The 18033-nt window shown below is 41.9% G+C and overlaps 1 protein-coding gene across 3 annotated transcripts in view; it reads left to right on the plus strand.

Moving 5' to 3' along the window:
* fbxl16 (F-box and leucine rich repeat protein 16) overlaps positions 1-18033 on the plus strand; it is a 163145-nt gene that overhangs the window by 77522 nt on the left and 67590 nt on the right. For all 3 annotated transcript variants that reach the window (XM_033040371.1, XM_033040373.1, XM_033040372.1), the window contains exon 3: positions 16147-16655. In XM_033040371.1, coding sequence (XP_032896262.1) covers positions 16147-16655 — 509 coding nt within the window. The remainder of the gene's footprint in view (positions 1-16146; positions 16656-18033) is intronic.

Raw genomic sequence — 18033 nt, forward strand, 5'->3', positions numbered from 1 at the left:
ATGCAGTATTATTTGAATGTTATAATCCCACAAAAATGAAAAAGCTGCAGATCTAATTCATGATGTTATGGAGTGCAAGGGTTTGGACAGATACTAGTTAGGAAGTTGCGGATAATCAGTAACAGGGGTTTTGATAGCAAAGTGTTTAAGTTACCGAACTAGGAGCAGGATCTCTGGACTGTTGATCATTAGTCGCCCACTAGCAGGGAATTTAATTTCAAGTAATTAAATAAATCTGGAATTGAGGTAGAAAAAAAACTAATGACAGTAATGGTAAATATTAAACTCACAGATAGTCAAATAAAACCATCTGGTTCATTTGTGGTTACTGTACTGAAGGAGGCTATTTGGCCCATCATCTTCATGCTCTCTTTCTACCGGAGCAACTTACTGCTTCCATCTCCCAACTCTTTCCCCATGGTCTTGCACATTTTTCTTTACTATATGTTAATTTAATTTTCTTCAGAGGCCATAATGGACCTTGCCTCTACCACATCTGCAGGCAATGCATTCCAGATTTGAACCATGTGGTATGTAAAACATGTTTTAAGTTCATATCACTCTTAATTCTTTCTATTCAGTTTAGTTTAGAGATACAGCATGGAAACAGGCCCTTCGTCCCACCGTGACCGCACTGACCAGCAATCCCCGCACACTAACACTATCCTACATGCACTAGGGATAATTACAAACCTACAAACCTGTACATCTTTGGCGTGTGGGAGGAAACCGGAGCTCCCGGAGAAAAGCCACGCAGGTCACGGGGAGAATGTACAAACTCCATACAGACAGCACCCCTGGTCAGGATTGGACCTGGGTCTCTGGCGCTGTAAGGCCCAATATTTTTATAACATGTTTATGAGTGAAACACTTTGAAGGAGTAAATGTCTATTCTTACCTTCCTTCACAAAAGGAAACCTGCCACTCTCACCTTATTTAGCTTCTATCTCCCAGTTCTGCCGTAATTGGAGATGAACAAAACCACTGCCATTGCCAGTGATGTCCACATCTTAAATGACAATAAATAGAAAGAAATACACTGAATTAATTTATTGGATGAACACATTACACTGGAATTTGATGCCTTCACAGCAGGCGGCATTTCATTAGCAATTGACTCAAGATGAGCAAGTTCACATAAAGAGCTGTTCAATGACAAGTAACTGAAGAGGTAATCTATGTAGTCATGATTAAAGTATCAAGCAAGAAATCATACCTTGAAAATGCTTTGCTTTTCCTAATTTATATGTGCTTCATGTAATTATTCACTGGGAAACGGACTGTTAATTCCTTGACTGCTAATTCCTCTAACCTGATGGTTAGATTTCCAGACTTCATCAAGAGACCATGATGGATATAATTTAGTGCTTTTGGCCCAGGCATCATTTGATAAACATCACAAGCATCAATAATGGGGAGATTTTCAATGTAATGAGTGCCCTAGGATATATGAAACATATCAGCTATCATCAATTTAATTTGTTGTGCTCCTTGCTGAAACCCACATTTGAGACACTATTCACATAACACTGAATAGTAGGGCTCTGGGGAGTGTTGTAGAGCAGAGGGATTAAGGAGTACAGGTACTTAGCTCCTTGATGGCAGCATCACATGTATTTAGGGGGGTAAAAAGGCTTTTGGCACACTGGCCTCCATGAGTCAGAGTATTGAGTATAGACATTGGTGAGGCCACATTTAGTCTATTGTGCTCAGTTCCGGTCACTATGTTATAGGAAAGATGTTGTCAATTTGAAAAGGATATAGAGAAGATTTACGAGGATGTTGCCAGGGCACAAGGGTCTGAGCTTTAGGGAGAGGTTGAGCAGGCCGGGTACTCTATTCTTTGGAGTGCAGGAGGATGAGGGGTGATCTTACAGAAGGGTATAAAATCATGAGAGGAATAGATTGGTTAGATGCACAGAGTCTCTTGCCAAAGAGTAGGGGCATCGTGAACCAGAGGACATAGGTTTAAGGTGAGGGGGGAAATATTTAATAGGAATCTGAGGGGTGACTTTTTCACACAAAGATGGTGGGTGTATGGAACGAGCTGCCAGAGGAGGTAGTTGAGGCAGGGACTAGTGCAATGTTTAAGAAACAATTAGACAGGTACATGGATAGGACACGTTTGGATGGAACATGGGCCAAATGCAGGCAGGTGGGACTTGTATAGATGGGACATGTCAGTCGGTGTGGGCAAGTTGGTCTGAGGGGCCTGTTTCCACGCTGTGTAATTGAAGTAGATGAGGATGTGAAATGAGATCTGCAATTGGGAAATTTGTAGATGGGGAGCAGAGGGGTGCAGGAAAGCAGAGACAGTTGTGATTATGTTTTGGTTTCTAATTATACACGTATGCAGAAGGCAACTCCCGCAGGGCGTTACTTCTCCTTCAGCGTAACTTCCCGTTGGCGAAATGATCTGCATTCCAGATTAATAATGGTGTGAGCAAGAGTTTTGCTGGGATAGGAGAGGATTGTGAACATACATAAATAAACAGGATCTTCATCCATGTTAACAGACAGCTTGAGGAGAAGCTTGTTAATCCCATCAGTGCTACTTCATCTTGTAAACTGCAGATACACGTAAACAGTGGGAGACGGCAGTTGATCATTTGACTCTATCAAACATTCACTTTGAATGTACCATATTGACACCATCTGTTGCAAAGATTCTGCCTATCATTTTTCATTAACTACTCATATTATACACACACCTCTTTCCAGTTGATTAAACAGTTACATGCTGCAGGCATAACTTGAAACAATATTTTTTTTTCATGAAGACCTCGGGGATATTAAACTTTCCTAATATTTGCATTTACTTTGGAAAGATCTTTGACAAAATAGCTATTATTGGGTGGTTCTCTGTAGCTATACCACCGTGATCTAATTGCCCTGTGGGTTCTTGGTCTCCAGTGCAGTAACATGCAGAGGGTGCAGCTAACACGCAGAGATCTCCACAAAATTCAATTGGCGATGAGGAGGAATGTCCTTAGCCAGAGGATGGTGAATCTGTGGAATTCATTGCCACATATCTGTTGGGTATTTTTAATGGCCAAGTCATTGGGTATTTTTAATGTGGAGATTGATAGCTTCTTGATTAGTACAGGTGTCAAAGGTTACGGGGAGAAGGCAGGGTATAGGGGGCTGAGAGGGAAAAATAGATCAGCGATGATGGAATGGTGGAGCAGACCCGATGGGCCGAATGGCCTAATTCTGCTCCTATTTATCATGAAAATGGTGTATGCACGGTTCTTAGAATAAGAGATGAGATGCAGAATAATACACCCATGGTCAAATATATCATGAAGAAACAATACTTTTATTTAGATATACCTTCTCCTTTTAATAGAGTGAATCTCGTTTAGTGGCACAGATTCACTAGGGTTTGAAATCTCTTTGATCATTCTAACTGGGCTGATACAAAGGGACAACAGAGGTTGTTCATATAGTCATTCTGACTCTCTTCAGTAACGCTCTGTGTCCATTCTTCTTCAACAATTGTGGGAATCATTTTTGAAAAATATTCAAACCTTGAGAAGCAGAGAAAATAGGAGAAGAAATAGGCCTTTCAGTCTTTGGAGCGTGTTCCACCATTCAAATATAAGGATGGCTAGTCATCTATCTCAATACATAATCTATCTACACACCTTGTAATGCATTTTGTGTTGAGAAATGTATCTATCTCCTACTTCAATGCGTTCAGTGTCTTAGCCTCTGCAGGTGCAGTGTTACTGAATGTTTTGAATTTAATATACTGAGATTATTCGGTCATGAAATGAACAATATTTTTTCAGCACATTAAGCAGGCTACCTACGACTATGTTGCTGCATATCCACATAATGGATGCAAGTTATACAGTAATTGAGATCATCATATAACATCAGTAGCTCATGAAGCGCCAAGCAATTACGTATCCAACAAGAAAAAAGAGAGGCCCAAGGCAAATTGGAGTAACAGCACCTCATATTTCAGTTGGGCAGCTTACAACCCAGCGGTATGAACACTGACTTCTCTAACTTCAAGTAACCCTTGCTTTCCCTCGCTCTCCATCCCTCCCCCACCCTAGTTCTCCGACCAGTCTAACATTCCTCCAGATTTAATTTTATCTCTGTATGCTTCGTTGTCAACTTCCCCTAGCTAACAATGATCTATTTTACATTTTCCTTGAACTTCATCCCCTTTGATGTCTCGTTTGCACGTCATACCCTTCCATATCTCTGTGTCTCCATTTCCCCTGACTCTCAGTCTGAAGAAGGGTCTCGACCCGAAACGTCACCCATTCCTTCTATCCACAGATGTTGCCTGTCACGCTGCATAATTTTGTGTCTATCTTTAGTGTAAACAACATTTACTGTTCCTTCCTACACAATCTTGTTTTTCTTGTGACTATTTCTGACTATTTCGAAGTGCCCTGCCATCAATATCCAGGGTATCACCATTGATCAGAAACACAAATGGAACAGCCACATTGATACTCTGGCTACAAGAGCAGGTCAGAGGCTGGTTATCCTGCAGTAAATGACCTGCCCACACAAGGCATTTCCACTCCCCGCATGGCCCAAGACAAATTTAGGGTGGAGCATTCTTCCATTTGCCTGGATGAGTGGAGTGACAACAGTTCTCATGAAGCATGACACATTCCAGGATAAAGCAAGCTGCCTTTTTTCAAAAGTTCATGTGATCGGAGAAGAAATAGGCCATTCGGCCCATCAAGACACAGATAGAGTGGATGTGGAAAGGATGCTTCCACTAGTGGAGAGTCTAGGACCAGAGGTCATAGCCACATAATTAAAGGGCGCTCTTTTAGATAGGAGGTGAGGGGGAACTTCTTTAGTCAGAGAATAGTTAATCTGTGAAACATTGTCACAGAGGGCTGTGGAGGCCAAGTCAGTGGATATTTTTTAAGGCAGAGATAGACAAATTCTTGATTGGATCAGGTGTCAAGGTTTATGGGGAGATGGCAGGAAAATGGGGTTAGGAGGCAGAGATCAGTCATGATTGAATGGCAGAGTAGACTCGATGGGCCGAATGGCCTAATTCTACCACAATAACTTGTGAACTTGTGAAGTCTACAGCCATTCAATCATGGCCAATCCAGCTCCCTCCTAACCACATTCTCCTGCCTACTCCCCATAACATCTGACACCCATACTAATCAAGAAACTATCTATCTCTGCCTTAAAAAATATCCATTGACTTGTCCTCCACAGCCTTATGTGTCAATGAATTCCACAGATTCACAACCCTCTGACTAAAGAAATTCCTCCTCATCTCATTCCTAAAGGAACGTCCTTTATTCCTGAGGCTATGACCTCTAGTCCTAGGACCTCCAGTCCTAGACATTCCCACTAGCGACTATCCCACTTTTGGCACGCCATCCAGCACTACATATTTATTTCCTCTCTAACGGAGCACAGTGGTGGCAGCGTGAACACAATCTACAAATGCACTGGACCTGCCAAACCCGCAGTTTCTATCACCAAGAAGGACAAGACCCCATGTATTTTAGGGCGAGAGTACTACAGGCAGTATTCACTCCTAGTAAGATTCAGGTGCAGTTTTTGCAGATGATAATGAGATCATGCAATTGTGGGACATGCAGGTATGAAGAACGAAACACAAGTGTGAGAAGGGAAAGAAGATTCTGCAAATCACTGTTAAAGATGCCAAACTGCTTTGCCTAAAGGGGCTGTCCCACTTGGGCAACCTAATTAGCGAGTTTTGAAGAGTTCAGGAGATTTTGAAAAAATGACATGTTGAAGACCTCCTTCAACTATGTAGAAGACCTCCTTCAACCTCCTTCGACTATGTTGAAGACTAGCTTCGACTAGCTACGACTGACTTCTGGAAAATTGGACACCGAATAGTGGAGAGTGAAGACAACCTCCTTCGACCTCCTTCGACTATGATGAAGACTATTTACGATTACCTTTGACTACCTTCGACTACCTTCGATTACCTACGACTAACATGCCGACCTACTACGACCTACTACGACTAAACCTACGAGTAAAAAAAATATAGGTCGCCCAAGTGGGACAGCCCCTTAACTTGCAAAGTATCACAGTTTACAATATGACCATTAAACGAATCATATGTTTTCATACAAAGATTCTCCTGGGTCAGAATTAAGGATAAACAAGTTGTTTAGGAACTGCAGATGCTGGAAAAATCGAAGGTAGACAAAAATGCTGGAGAAACTCAGCGGGTGAGGAAGCATCGATGGAGCGAAGGAATAGTGACGTTTCGGGTCTCGACCCTAAACGTCACCTATTCCTTCGCTCCATAGATGCTGCCTCACCTGCTGAGTTTCTCCAGGATAAACAAGTTTATGACTTAAAATCATGCCTAACCAACCAAGAGATACAAAATGCTGGAGCAACCCAGCAGGTCAACTGGATAGCATGCATCAAAAGCATTTCACTATACCTCGGAACACATGACAATAAACTAAACTGAACTGAACTGGGTCAGGCAGCACCTCTGGGGAAACGGGATAGGTGACGTTTCGGACCGAGATCCTTCTTCAGACTGAGAGTCAGGGGAAAGGGAAACAGGAGATATAAATGGTGAGAGATATAGAACAAATTAATGAAAGATATAAAAAAACAACTGTGTTCGATTAGGAAAGTGACAAAACAATTTTTCATGGACTGACATACTTTTTTTTTAAATTCTGATGCAGAATTTCTTGAATATTGCAGAAATCAATTCAGTTTTAGCTCCAAATAACACAACACTGGTGACTAATAATTTAAAAAATGTAATTTTCAAACATCTACCAATAGAGACTCATGTGCTGTCCCCTCTTATATAGAGAATAGAGACTCACAAGGTATTTGACTCCGGCAGTCATCAACGATGATGTATAATGTGGAGAGTTTGCAATAACAATCCATAAAAGTGTTTTGTGTCTTTCTGTTCCAGTAGGTCCTGGTCCTTACTATGGTAGGAGTTGATATATTTCATAAACAACTTCTCAAAGCACTTCATCACTATCGATGTCAGTGCCATCAATCGGTAGTCATTCCGGCATATCACCTTCCTCAGTTGGCACTGGTATTATTGCTATCCTTTCAAAGTTGGTGGGGTCCTTGGACCTAAGTAGTGAGAGGTTGAATGTGTCTGCAAAAACTCCAGACAGGTTTTAAGAAAGTGGCTGGGTACGCCATTGGGTCCAGATGCTTTCCGAGGGTTCACCCTCTATACTGAGAACTCATAAATGACGTTTCTCCATTATTCAGCTGTGGAGTTCTTGGTTATAATTGCTCTATAAACTTTTTGAGGCAGCCGTGACTTGTGGACAGCTGATAGCATCTGTAGTTTGAAAAATGTTTTTATATTCTCATTCATAGATGTGTCTGAAACAATCCAGCCACTTGCTCTAATAGTGATCCCCCTGTGTCAATGTTGTTATCTCCAGCACCATTACAGCATTATCCATTTGATGCAATGCTGTCGATGCAATTGTGAGTTTGGGAAGAATATTTCACATATTCTGTGTTTTCAAGTTTCCTTCCAGCAGAGCATTTGGGCTCAGCTTGCAGTAATACCATTACCTCACCAATATTCCCTTGTAGCTTATTCTCTCCTCATTGCCATCAACTCCTTGCAAGTTCTATCACTCACCTAGAATCTCGAGGCAATCTAGAGTGATCAATTAACTTAGTCATTCACACATCTTTGTGATGTGGGAGGAAATGGGAGTTCCCAATGGGAATCTATGCAATCACAAGAAAAATGTGCAAACTCCATACAGACAGCACCAGAGATCAGAAGTGAACCTTGCTGGAGTTGTGAGGCAGCAGCGTTACTCAGTTACTAAGGTTTTCTAGCCTTGACCTCACCCTCAGGTACAAATAAAAACTTCATTCTGCACAAAGCCATTTTTAGTTTAACGTCAAGGTCTTGTTTTCTCCTGAATATCTCTTCAAACGATTCAGGGATTTTCTTCCTATGTTGCAGTGCAGTACAATCAAAACATCACCTTGGTCGCATACAAAATGTTCTTCCCTGGTGATTTTCAGTTGTTGGTTGTTATTTAGTATTGTGTTTCTTTATCTAACTTTAAATGTGCACATGCAAGTGGCAAGGCCAACTTAGTAAAGATCACAGCACTCACCAATTCATTTTACAGATTTCATGACATAAGAACCAGATAAGTGTTCAGCATCCGCAGCATAGTTGAGGCATCACTACACTCATTCACTTTGGAGATGTTAACCTTCACGAGTTTCAGCACATTGATAAAATAATACAAGCATGGAGCAAGGGAGCAAGGAGCATATTATAAAGAAGGTCCTGACCCAAAATGGTGTTTGTTCATTTGCTCCACAGATGCTGCCTGACCAGGTGAATTCCTCCAGCATTTTATGCTAAGCTTGCAGTGAATTGGCTTGGGATTCGGTTTAATGCATGTGTGGAATTTGTTCCCATTCAAGCTGATATTTAAAACTTTGCACATATTGGCATATTGCTTTAGAAGCTCATCTAAATGTGGTTACAAAGTGCTCCCATTAAATACATTCTTCAAATCCATTTTTAATTCTTTGAGCTTGCTTTTTCAAAACAGCGTTTTATTTATGTCATCAGCTATTTAAGACTGGCAAGTTCTCTGTTAGAGTGGAAATGTTGACACAACACATGTGACATATACTTTTCAGTACCTTGCCAGAATATGTCATCAGATTCAGCATGGCTTTAATTAATGACATTTATCTGAACCCCCACCTATAGTGAAACAATCAAATAATAACATTTCAATTTAATTTAAAAATCACTTGATTTTTCACTGTTGATGCGACTGATATATATGTACAACATAGAATGCAGAATGGTACAGCAAAGAAACAGGAGTTTTAGCCCACCATATCTGTGCCGAACATGATGCCAAGATAAAGTGATCTCATCTGCTTTCACATGAACCCTACCCCACCACTCCCTGCAAATCCATGTGCCAGTTGAAATGCCACTATAGTATCTGCCTCCATCACCACTCCTGGCAGCTCGTTCCAGGCACCCACCACCCTCTGTGTAAAAACAATTGGGATTCGGTTTAATGCATATGTGGAAACTATCCAGAGATGCTGCCTGACCCGCTGAGTTACTCCAGCATTTTGTGTCTATCTTCAGAGAGCAGTGCTGAACTACTATCTGCCTCTTTGATAGTCCACTCAGACTATCCTTGACTGGACTTTGCTGGATCTATACACTGTAATCATGTATTGTCTTTCTGCTGACTGGTTAGCACACAACAAAAGGCTTTTCACTGTACCTCGGTACACGTGACAATAAACTAAACAGAACTGAACTCCTCATGCAATAACAATAATATTTAGCTGCAAAGTTAAAACTATGCTCTATTCCCATTTGATGGGTGTTGTGGTCTTTTATGTAAAAAGACCCAACAACTATATAAGAATAAAAGTGCACTGGATCATTGATGTTAGGATAATGGATCAGCGTTTGTGGGGCTACTGTTCCAGCATGAATTTCTTTAGTCAGAGGATGGTGAATCCATGGAATTCATTGCCACAGAAGGCTGTGGATGACAAGTGAATGAATATTTTTAAGGCAGAGATAGATATTCTTGATTAGTATGGGTGTCAGGAGTTATGGGGAGATGGCAGGAGAATGGGGTTAAGAGGGAAAGATAGATCAGCCATGATTGAATGGGGGTGTAGACTTGATGGGCCGAATGGCCCAATTCTGCTCCTATCACTTATAAACCTATGAACTATAACTTTAATCTGCCAACTGAAAATGAAGGTATTCAATGCACCAACAACATGTTTTCTTACAATAATTAGTGAGAACATTTAAGAAAGCCACATTTATTTAGTGTTTTCCATGATGTATTTAAGTAATCTTACCACAGTATTAGGAAACAAAACTAGTCCATTTACACATCGCATGCCCTCAAGAACATTGAAGAGTGATAATGACTGAAAAAATAATTTCAATAAAGATGACTAAATGGTTACAGATTGGGTGGGACACCAAGCATAATTCTCCTAGCATTCTTTAAAATAGTACTGTGGAATGGAGACACATGGAACTGCAGATGATGAAATCTTGAGTATAACATCGTGCTGGGGTAGCTCAGCATTGAGGCAGCATCTGTGGAGGATGTAGATTGCTTATCAATTGTCTCTAGAGGTGCTACCTGATTCATGAGTTACTCCAGCATTTTGTGTAATAATGTGGGATCTTTTACTTTCACCTGGAATTGGATTAATATCTCATTTAAACAACAGCATCTTTTCCACTAGAATCTCCGCCAGTACAGTTCTGGAGTGTGATGCTAGATTTTTGTGCCTAAGGCTCTGGAAGCCACCACCTCCGGACTCAGAAGTGATAATGTTGCCAATTGAGCCACCGCTGACTACTTAGAAGTTTTACAAAGACAAATGATCTGAAATTTTGGTTTATCATGACTAAATAAATCGACACTTAAATTATTTAATTTAGTATTTCAAAGGTTTCAAAGATCTTTTATTGTCACGTGTACCAATTAAGGTACAGTGATATGCGAATTACCATACAGCCATAGTAAAAAAGCACAAGACACACAACTACATAAAAGTTAACATAAACATCCACCACAGTGGATTCCCCATGTTCCTCACTGTGGTGGAATGCAATAAAGCCTAATCTTCCCTCATTTTTCTCCTGTGGTCGGGGCAGTCGAACCTTCGGGGTGATCGAAGCTCCCGCAGGCGGCGATCGAAGCCTCCACGTCGGGGCAATCAAAGCCCCCGCGTCGGGGCGGTCGAAGCTCCCACGGCTTGGAGTGCCCAGACTGGGTCTCTGACCAGACAGCAAGCTCCGTAATTTTAAAGTCCGCTGGCACCTGCGGTGGAGCTCAGAGGTCAATCCCTGGCAAAGGGATCGCGGGCTCCGCGATGTTAAAGTCCCGTAGGCCCTGCGCGGTGGTGCTCCCGAAATCGGTCTCCAGCTCCTCGAAGGTAGGCCGCAGTGCGGACGGAGATTCGATACAGAAATAAATCACATCTCTGTCGAGGTATGAGATTAGAAAAAGTTTCCCCCAACCCCCTCTCCCATCTCCCACATAAAATCATAATAATAATAATAATAATAATAATAATAATAATAATAATAATAATAATAATAATAATAATAATAATAATAATAATAATAATAATAATAATAATAATAATAATAATAATAATATATTTTATTGTCATTGCACATAAGCGCAACAAGATTTGGTATGCAGCTTCCATCCGATGTCAGAACATAAATAACTAATACATTTGGATTCAGATATCTCGAGAACATGGATTGTAAAAAGAACAGTAAAACAGTCCAGGAGGGGTGGGGGGCACTCAGCAGGGCCGGTTCAGAGCCGCTATAGCTCTGGGAATGAAGCTGTTCCTGAGTCTGGAGGTTCGGGCGTAGAAGGCCTTGTAACGTCTGCCGGAGGGAAGTAGTTCGAACAGTCTATTACAAGGGTGTGAGGAGTCTTTATGGATGCTGACGGCCTTCCTGAGGCACCGTGTGTGGTAGATGCCCTCCAAGGCTGGTAGCGGTGCTAAAGAACAAGCTAAAGAACACTAAAAATGTACATTTAACACATACTAAAGAATTAACGAAGAGGAAAGGGACAGACAGACTGTTGGCGAGGCTGTTCCTATTTAAACAATATTTAAACAATATATTGGAAACACTTATCAATGAGTTTCCAGTAATTGAAAGAGCCACAGTAAAAATATACATATGTAAAATTGCAAAAACCTTCAATGTCCAAACAAATAGGATAGATTAGAGAAGAGGCTCTGATTGAACTTCACTGGTGGACTACAAATTTGCACTCATTGTTCTTATACAACGGCAACAAGTTGAGAAATTGAGAAAGGCAGTGTTGAGGCACAGACTCTGTCGACATTTATTGCAGGTTAGGTAGGTGGTTAAAAATGGGGAATAAGGGAATATAAGAACTAAATATATATATGGGTTGAAGATTGACACAAAATGCTGGAGTAACTCAGCGGGACAGGCAAGTTGCAAGACTTCAACATTGACGGTTCCCTGTGCCAACATAATCACTATAATATTCCTTTCACTCATAATTAAGTATATATCCAGGTGCTTATGACAGTAACTGTTGAATTTATTTTTACTATCTTTTCAGGCAGTGTGTCCAAGATCGTGGTCTTTAATTCCCTATAGGTTCTTTTGACAATTACCTTAAAATGGCGTCTACAGAAGTTGCTGATGGAGAATGGAATCTCTTGAGTGTGAGATTTGTTTAGCAACACTGATCTGTAAAAATGTTTCACCACAAGATTTTGAATCTTGAGATTTTTATATTTCTTTCAGTGTCTTGAAGGTTATTATAACTCTGTCTTGCAAAAGGAAAATGTCATCCTGACACTTTATAGATCTTTTAAATACATATGTGTTTTAAACCTCCAAATTGAGCTACATAGATCAATTTCAATACAAAACTACAAGGTTAAAATATTTTTCAATTAATGGTGTAAAATATCAAATCAAGGCACTAAATGGCCTGTCCCACTTTCGCGACCTAATTCACGACCTCTGCCGAGTTTGCCCTTGACTCATACTCGCAGCATGGTCGTCACGAGGTCGTAGTTAGGTCGTAGCAGGCCGTGATGCTAGTCGTAGGTACACGTGGCATTAAGTAGGTCGGGGCGTTTTTCAAGCATGATGAAAAATGTCCACGAGTAAAAAAGGTTGTGAATTAGGTCGTGAAAGTGAGACATGCCCTTAAGTATTTACCACCAGCAACTTGTCACCAATGAACAAATTCAAAACCCAGCGAATCAGGCAGCACCCATGGAGGGAATGGACAGAAGACATCTCTGCCCAGAACCCTTCTTCAGAGTAGGGGGTAGAAAGCTGGAAAAGAAAGGTAGGGAGGGAGGGGGGTGGCAAAGCGTATTAAGTGATAGACGGCTACAGGAGCAGGTGAGAGGGTAGACTGGCAGATTGGTGCAGATAGTGACAAAGGCTGCGTGTGAAAAGGAGACAAAAAGGTGTCAGAAAAGGAAACAAGTGAAAGATTAAAATATAAAGTTGGATCAGAAGGATCTCAAAAAGAAGAAAGTTGGAAAGAAGGTTCTCGACCCAAAACGCCATCAGGCCTTTCCCTCCACAAATGCTGCCTGACCCACTGAACTCCTCCAGAACTTGTATTTTTGCTCCATCGATTGCTTGGCTGGCTTTGCCTACCTCCCGTCTCTCTTCTAGCTCACCCCCACCCCACTCCATCAGCCTGATGAAGGATCCTGTCCCGAAACATCACCTGTCCATTCCCTCATTAGATTTGTGCCTGATTCGCTGGGTTCCTCCAGCACTTTGTTTTTTGCTCAAGATTCCAGCAACTGCAGTTTCTTGTATCTCTTTCACCAATATTGCTCTTTTTATTTGACTTCATTTATATTTGACTTCATTGATTAAAATTTTTTTTTATTGTACACGGCGATCATTTAAACAATGTGCTCAAATTGTGGATCTCAAGAATAAGCACCTGAATTCCATGAGGCCGTGAGCATTGGAATGATTCCCCCTCCCCCCCCACCACACACCCCCCCCCCCCCCCCCCCCCCCCTTCCCCAGCCTTGCAGTGTGCAGTGGGAAATTATTATATATTATTGATGATTAATTTCATTCTCAGTCCTCCCTGTGGATATTGATCGCTCTAATAAAGGTTGCGTCGTTCGTCTTCCTCATCACTTGTTGGATACAATGGCGATTCAAGCTTGCCTGTATAGGCAAACGAAAATCACCCGGTCATGGAATTTCAGTGGTACTGTGACTCACACTCAAAACAACTCAATGAACCACAGCACACCCAGTAGCAATGTATTGTAATACAATCCTGCATACGGTGAGCTTGATATGATATGTTTAAATTATGTAAGGCTCACTGCCATTTCAATCCCACTCTTTGTTTCCTCACTAAAAAGGCATGTTTACTTGATCTTGGAGAAAAGGTTGCTATTAGTTTTGAAACATCTTTAAATAAGACAACATCTTGGCATGCCTCAGAAATATCCTTTCAAAAACACTGATTGTTTTAAAAAAAACCCTGCACCTTGCTAATTCAATATCCTGTTAAATGACACGAGTTAAATATAGAACTGAGGGTATTAAATGGATGATTTCACAACTTTCCTGGCTCTTGTTATTCCTCAATTGCAAATAGCAAGATAAAAGGTTATTTCCAACAGCTTTTGCTTCTAACCAAATCAATGTTCTAACCCGTTCTGACACCCTTCATTTATGCTTTCTGATTAATTTGCTCTGATGCTAATCAATAACTGTTAATGATTTTATGGATCTCCATGGAGAGGGAAACGTAGTTAATATTTTGTACAAAGGAACTGCAGATGCTGGTTTACACCGAAGATTGACAAAAAATGCTGGAGTAACTCAGCGGGACAGGCAGCATCTCTCGAGATGCTCTCTCCTGAAAGCCTCCCTCCAGAGATGCTGCCTGACCCGCTGAGTTACTCCAGCATTTTGTGTCTGTCTATAGTTAATATTTTGGCACGGTGACATCTGATTTTCTTACTGCTTTCAACCCTGGCTAAGGTCAGGGGTGAAAAGTACCAAGTGTTGATAAAGTGAATAGAAAACCACGGTGTGAGTGGCAAATAGTTTCTGGAGAGACCCTAGCCTTCTACTGGAACACTGTAGCTGCATGTGTGCCCAAAGTGATGTGAAATAGAGGAGTCCTGCTTGTTCAGGTCACAGGTTGAAGAACGACCTTAGATAATCAATCAATCATTTGAGATTGAATATGATGTCATTTGTGCCGCAAACCACATGAATCCTATTAGAAAGATGAATTCAAATAATTAGTATATTGATTGAAATAAATGCTATCCTACCAATTTTTATGAAGCCTGTCCTATGTCGACCTGCCAGAGGACATTGGGCAAAGATAGACACAAAACACTGAAGTAACTCAGCGGGTCAGGCAGCATCTCTGGAGTAAAGGAATGGGAGACATTTCAGGTCGAGCCCCTTCTTCAGACTGAGAGTCAGGGGAGAGGGAGACTAGAGATATGAAAAGGTACAAAGAACAAATGAATGAAAGGTATGAAGAGAACAAATCAAAGCCAGCCACGTGATCAAGGAAAGGTGGGGCCCACAATGGTCCATTGTTGGCTGTGGAGAAGGATGAGTGGATGCAAATAATGAAACAAAACAGGACGACAGTGAAACTAGTTGGACGACTAGGGTGGGAGAGGGACAGAGTGAGAGGGAACGCAAAGGTTACTTGAAGTTAGAGAAATCAATATTCATACTGCTGGGTTGAAACCAGATAGCCATCGTTAACTAGTTAGCAAACTAAAAGGCAATAATGCAGTCCCAGATTTCCTTTGAAATCATTAACTACATGCTTTACCCTTGGAATCAGACGTAATCTCAAATGCATGTCGACAAGCTGTAAAAATTACAATTATTGTTCTGTGTCTAACATTAGATAACCAGATATAACTGAATAGCTGCAATGAGCTTCTATTTGTGCTAGAATTCAACAGGTTCAATGGGGTGATCTTTAACTGATTATCGTGATCATGGTTGACATGATTAAATGCTGTGAGCAACCATTGACTGGAATAAGAAGTCAAATCTTAAGTAAAAAATAAATCAAAATTGTCCACATTTTCTCTGACCAGCGGAACCATGCATTTTGTCTCATGAATGTGTTACTGCTGGGGGAACAAATCAGTTCTCTGATTCATTGGATAACCTGAGGTCATAGCCTTGGAATTAAAGGACATTCTTTTAGGAGGGAGATGTGGAGGAATTTCTTTAGCCAGAGGCTGGTGAATCTGTGGAATTCATTGCCAATAGACGGCTGTGGAGGCCAAGTCGATGAATATTTTTAAGGCTGAAATAGATAAATTCTTGATTAGTACGGGTGTCAGGGGTTATGGTGAGAAGGCAGGAGAATGGGGTTAGGAGGGAAAGATAGATCAGCCATGATTGAATGGTGGAATGGCCGATGGGCCGAATTGCCTAATTCTGGTCCTATCAGTTATGAATTTATAAGCTGACTGCCAGTTTAAAGTGCTTGGGATGTGCAGGTAAGGAATTGCAGCTGCCGTTTTTGACACATTCTCTCCGCTCTTTCCATCCCTCAGGTGATGTTGGAGCAAATGCAGGGACTGGCCCACCTGGAACTCTCTGGCTGCAATGATTTCACGGAAGCAGGGCTCTGGTCCAGCCTTAACGCACGGATTACCTCCCTGAGTGTCAGCGACTGCATCAACGTGGCGGATGACGCCATCGCCGCCATCTCGCAGCTGTTGCCGAACCTTACGGAGCTGAACTTGCAGGCCTACCACGTGACTGACACGGCCATGGCCTATTTCACTGCCAAGCAAGGGTACACCACGCACACCCTGCGCCTGAACTCCTGCTGGGAGATCACCAACCACGGCGTGGTGAACATGGTGCACAGCCTGCCCAACCTCACAGCACTCAGTCTCTCGGGCTGCTCCAAGATCACTGACGATGGCGTGGAGCTGGTTGCGGAAAACCTGCGGAAGCTGCGCTGCTTGGACCTGTCGTGGTGTCCACGCATCACGGACATGGCACTGGAGTACATTGCTTGTGACCTCCACAAGCTAGAGGAGCTGATATTGGACAGGTAGACTACAGGCTGCATCTGATAGTTATAATATTGCAGGGCCTAAGTTACAGTAAGTCACAGTAAATTGCTATCAGGTAAATCGTTCAGTAACGCAATACACGGTGTCAATTTTCACGTAAGCGTGAAGATCCATTTCAATCCCAGCTTTCGGGTTCTTATACACAAATCGCAATTCTCCATTACCATTATAGAACTACTCATTTTAACTTGCACCGAAACACAGGTCAGTAACTGCAACATTTCATGTCTCTTTCGTTCTCGTTCTCGTTCTCTCTCACGCTGTTACTCTTCACAGGATTGTGTAGTAGTGCTCAATTCCAGCATGATTTCAAAGGCAATAAGACCAGACACTGGGAAACAGAAGTAAAATGATAAAACTGGGGAAATACTCAGCAGGTTAGACAGCCTCTGGAGAGAAAGAATCAGAATGGGGATGGTATTTGTTCGTGGATGGTGTTAGGCCTGCACATTGTATCCTGCAGCTGAAATATGGCTGCAGTAACTTTAATGGAACCAAATTTGAGAAGCACACACTGAAAGCATTCTCCTTCTTCTTCTTCTTGCGAATGAAACATAAACCAAAGGAATAATTAGATCTCAAGCAGCGTGTTGAGCAGCCAGGTTGTTGGCTCTGTTGGTGTCAATGTCTGCCAGACCCTGAGCTCCATTTGGTGGGTGGTAGAGCGGGCACCCAGAGATGACGTGGTTGGCTGTCTGTTGTTCTGCTCCGCATTCACAGGCTGGGTTCTGGCGGAGTCCCCATCTCCACATGCCGGCATTTAAACGTCTGAGCTTCACCCATGCTCCTCTGGGGAGGTCAGACCCTGGACAGCTTTTATCTGGTGACGAGATGTAGCTGTGTAGCATCCTACTGCATGTTTAGCACCACCATTCTGCCAGCTATAGTAGGATGATAACCTGCCATTTGAATTGGTTTTGTTCTTCACATATGTTGCTCAACCTGCTGAGAATTATCGATAGACCAAAAGCTGGAGTAACTCAGCGGGTCAGAGAATGTCTCTGGGGAAGAGGAATAGGTGACGTTTTGGCTCAAGACCTTTCTTCAGACTGAGTCAGGGGGAAGGGAAATGAGAGATACACACGGTGGTGTGGAGAGATATAGAACAAATGAATGAAAGTTATGCAAAAAAGTAACAATGATAAAGGAAACATGCCTTTGTTAGCTGTTTGCAAGGTGCGAATGAGTACAGACAATGAGCCTCAACAAGACGACTTTGAAGTTGGTACGACGTGGGTGGGGCAGGGATGGAGAGAGAGGGAATGCAAGGGTTACTTGAAGTTAGAGATATCAATATTCATACCGCTGCCCAAGCAAAATATGAGATGCTGTTCCTCCAATGATTTGTATTTCTCA

This window comes from Amblyraja radiata, chromosome 22 (genome assembly GCF_010909765.2).
Source record: "Amblyraja radiata isolate CabotCenter1 chromosome 22, sAmbRad1.1.pri, whole genome shotgun sequence".
NCBI lineage: Eukaryota > Metazoa > Chordata > Chondrichthyes > Rajiformes > Rajidae > Amblyraja > Amblyraja radiata.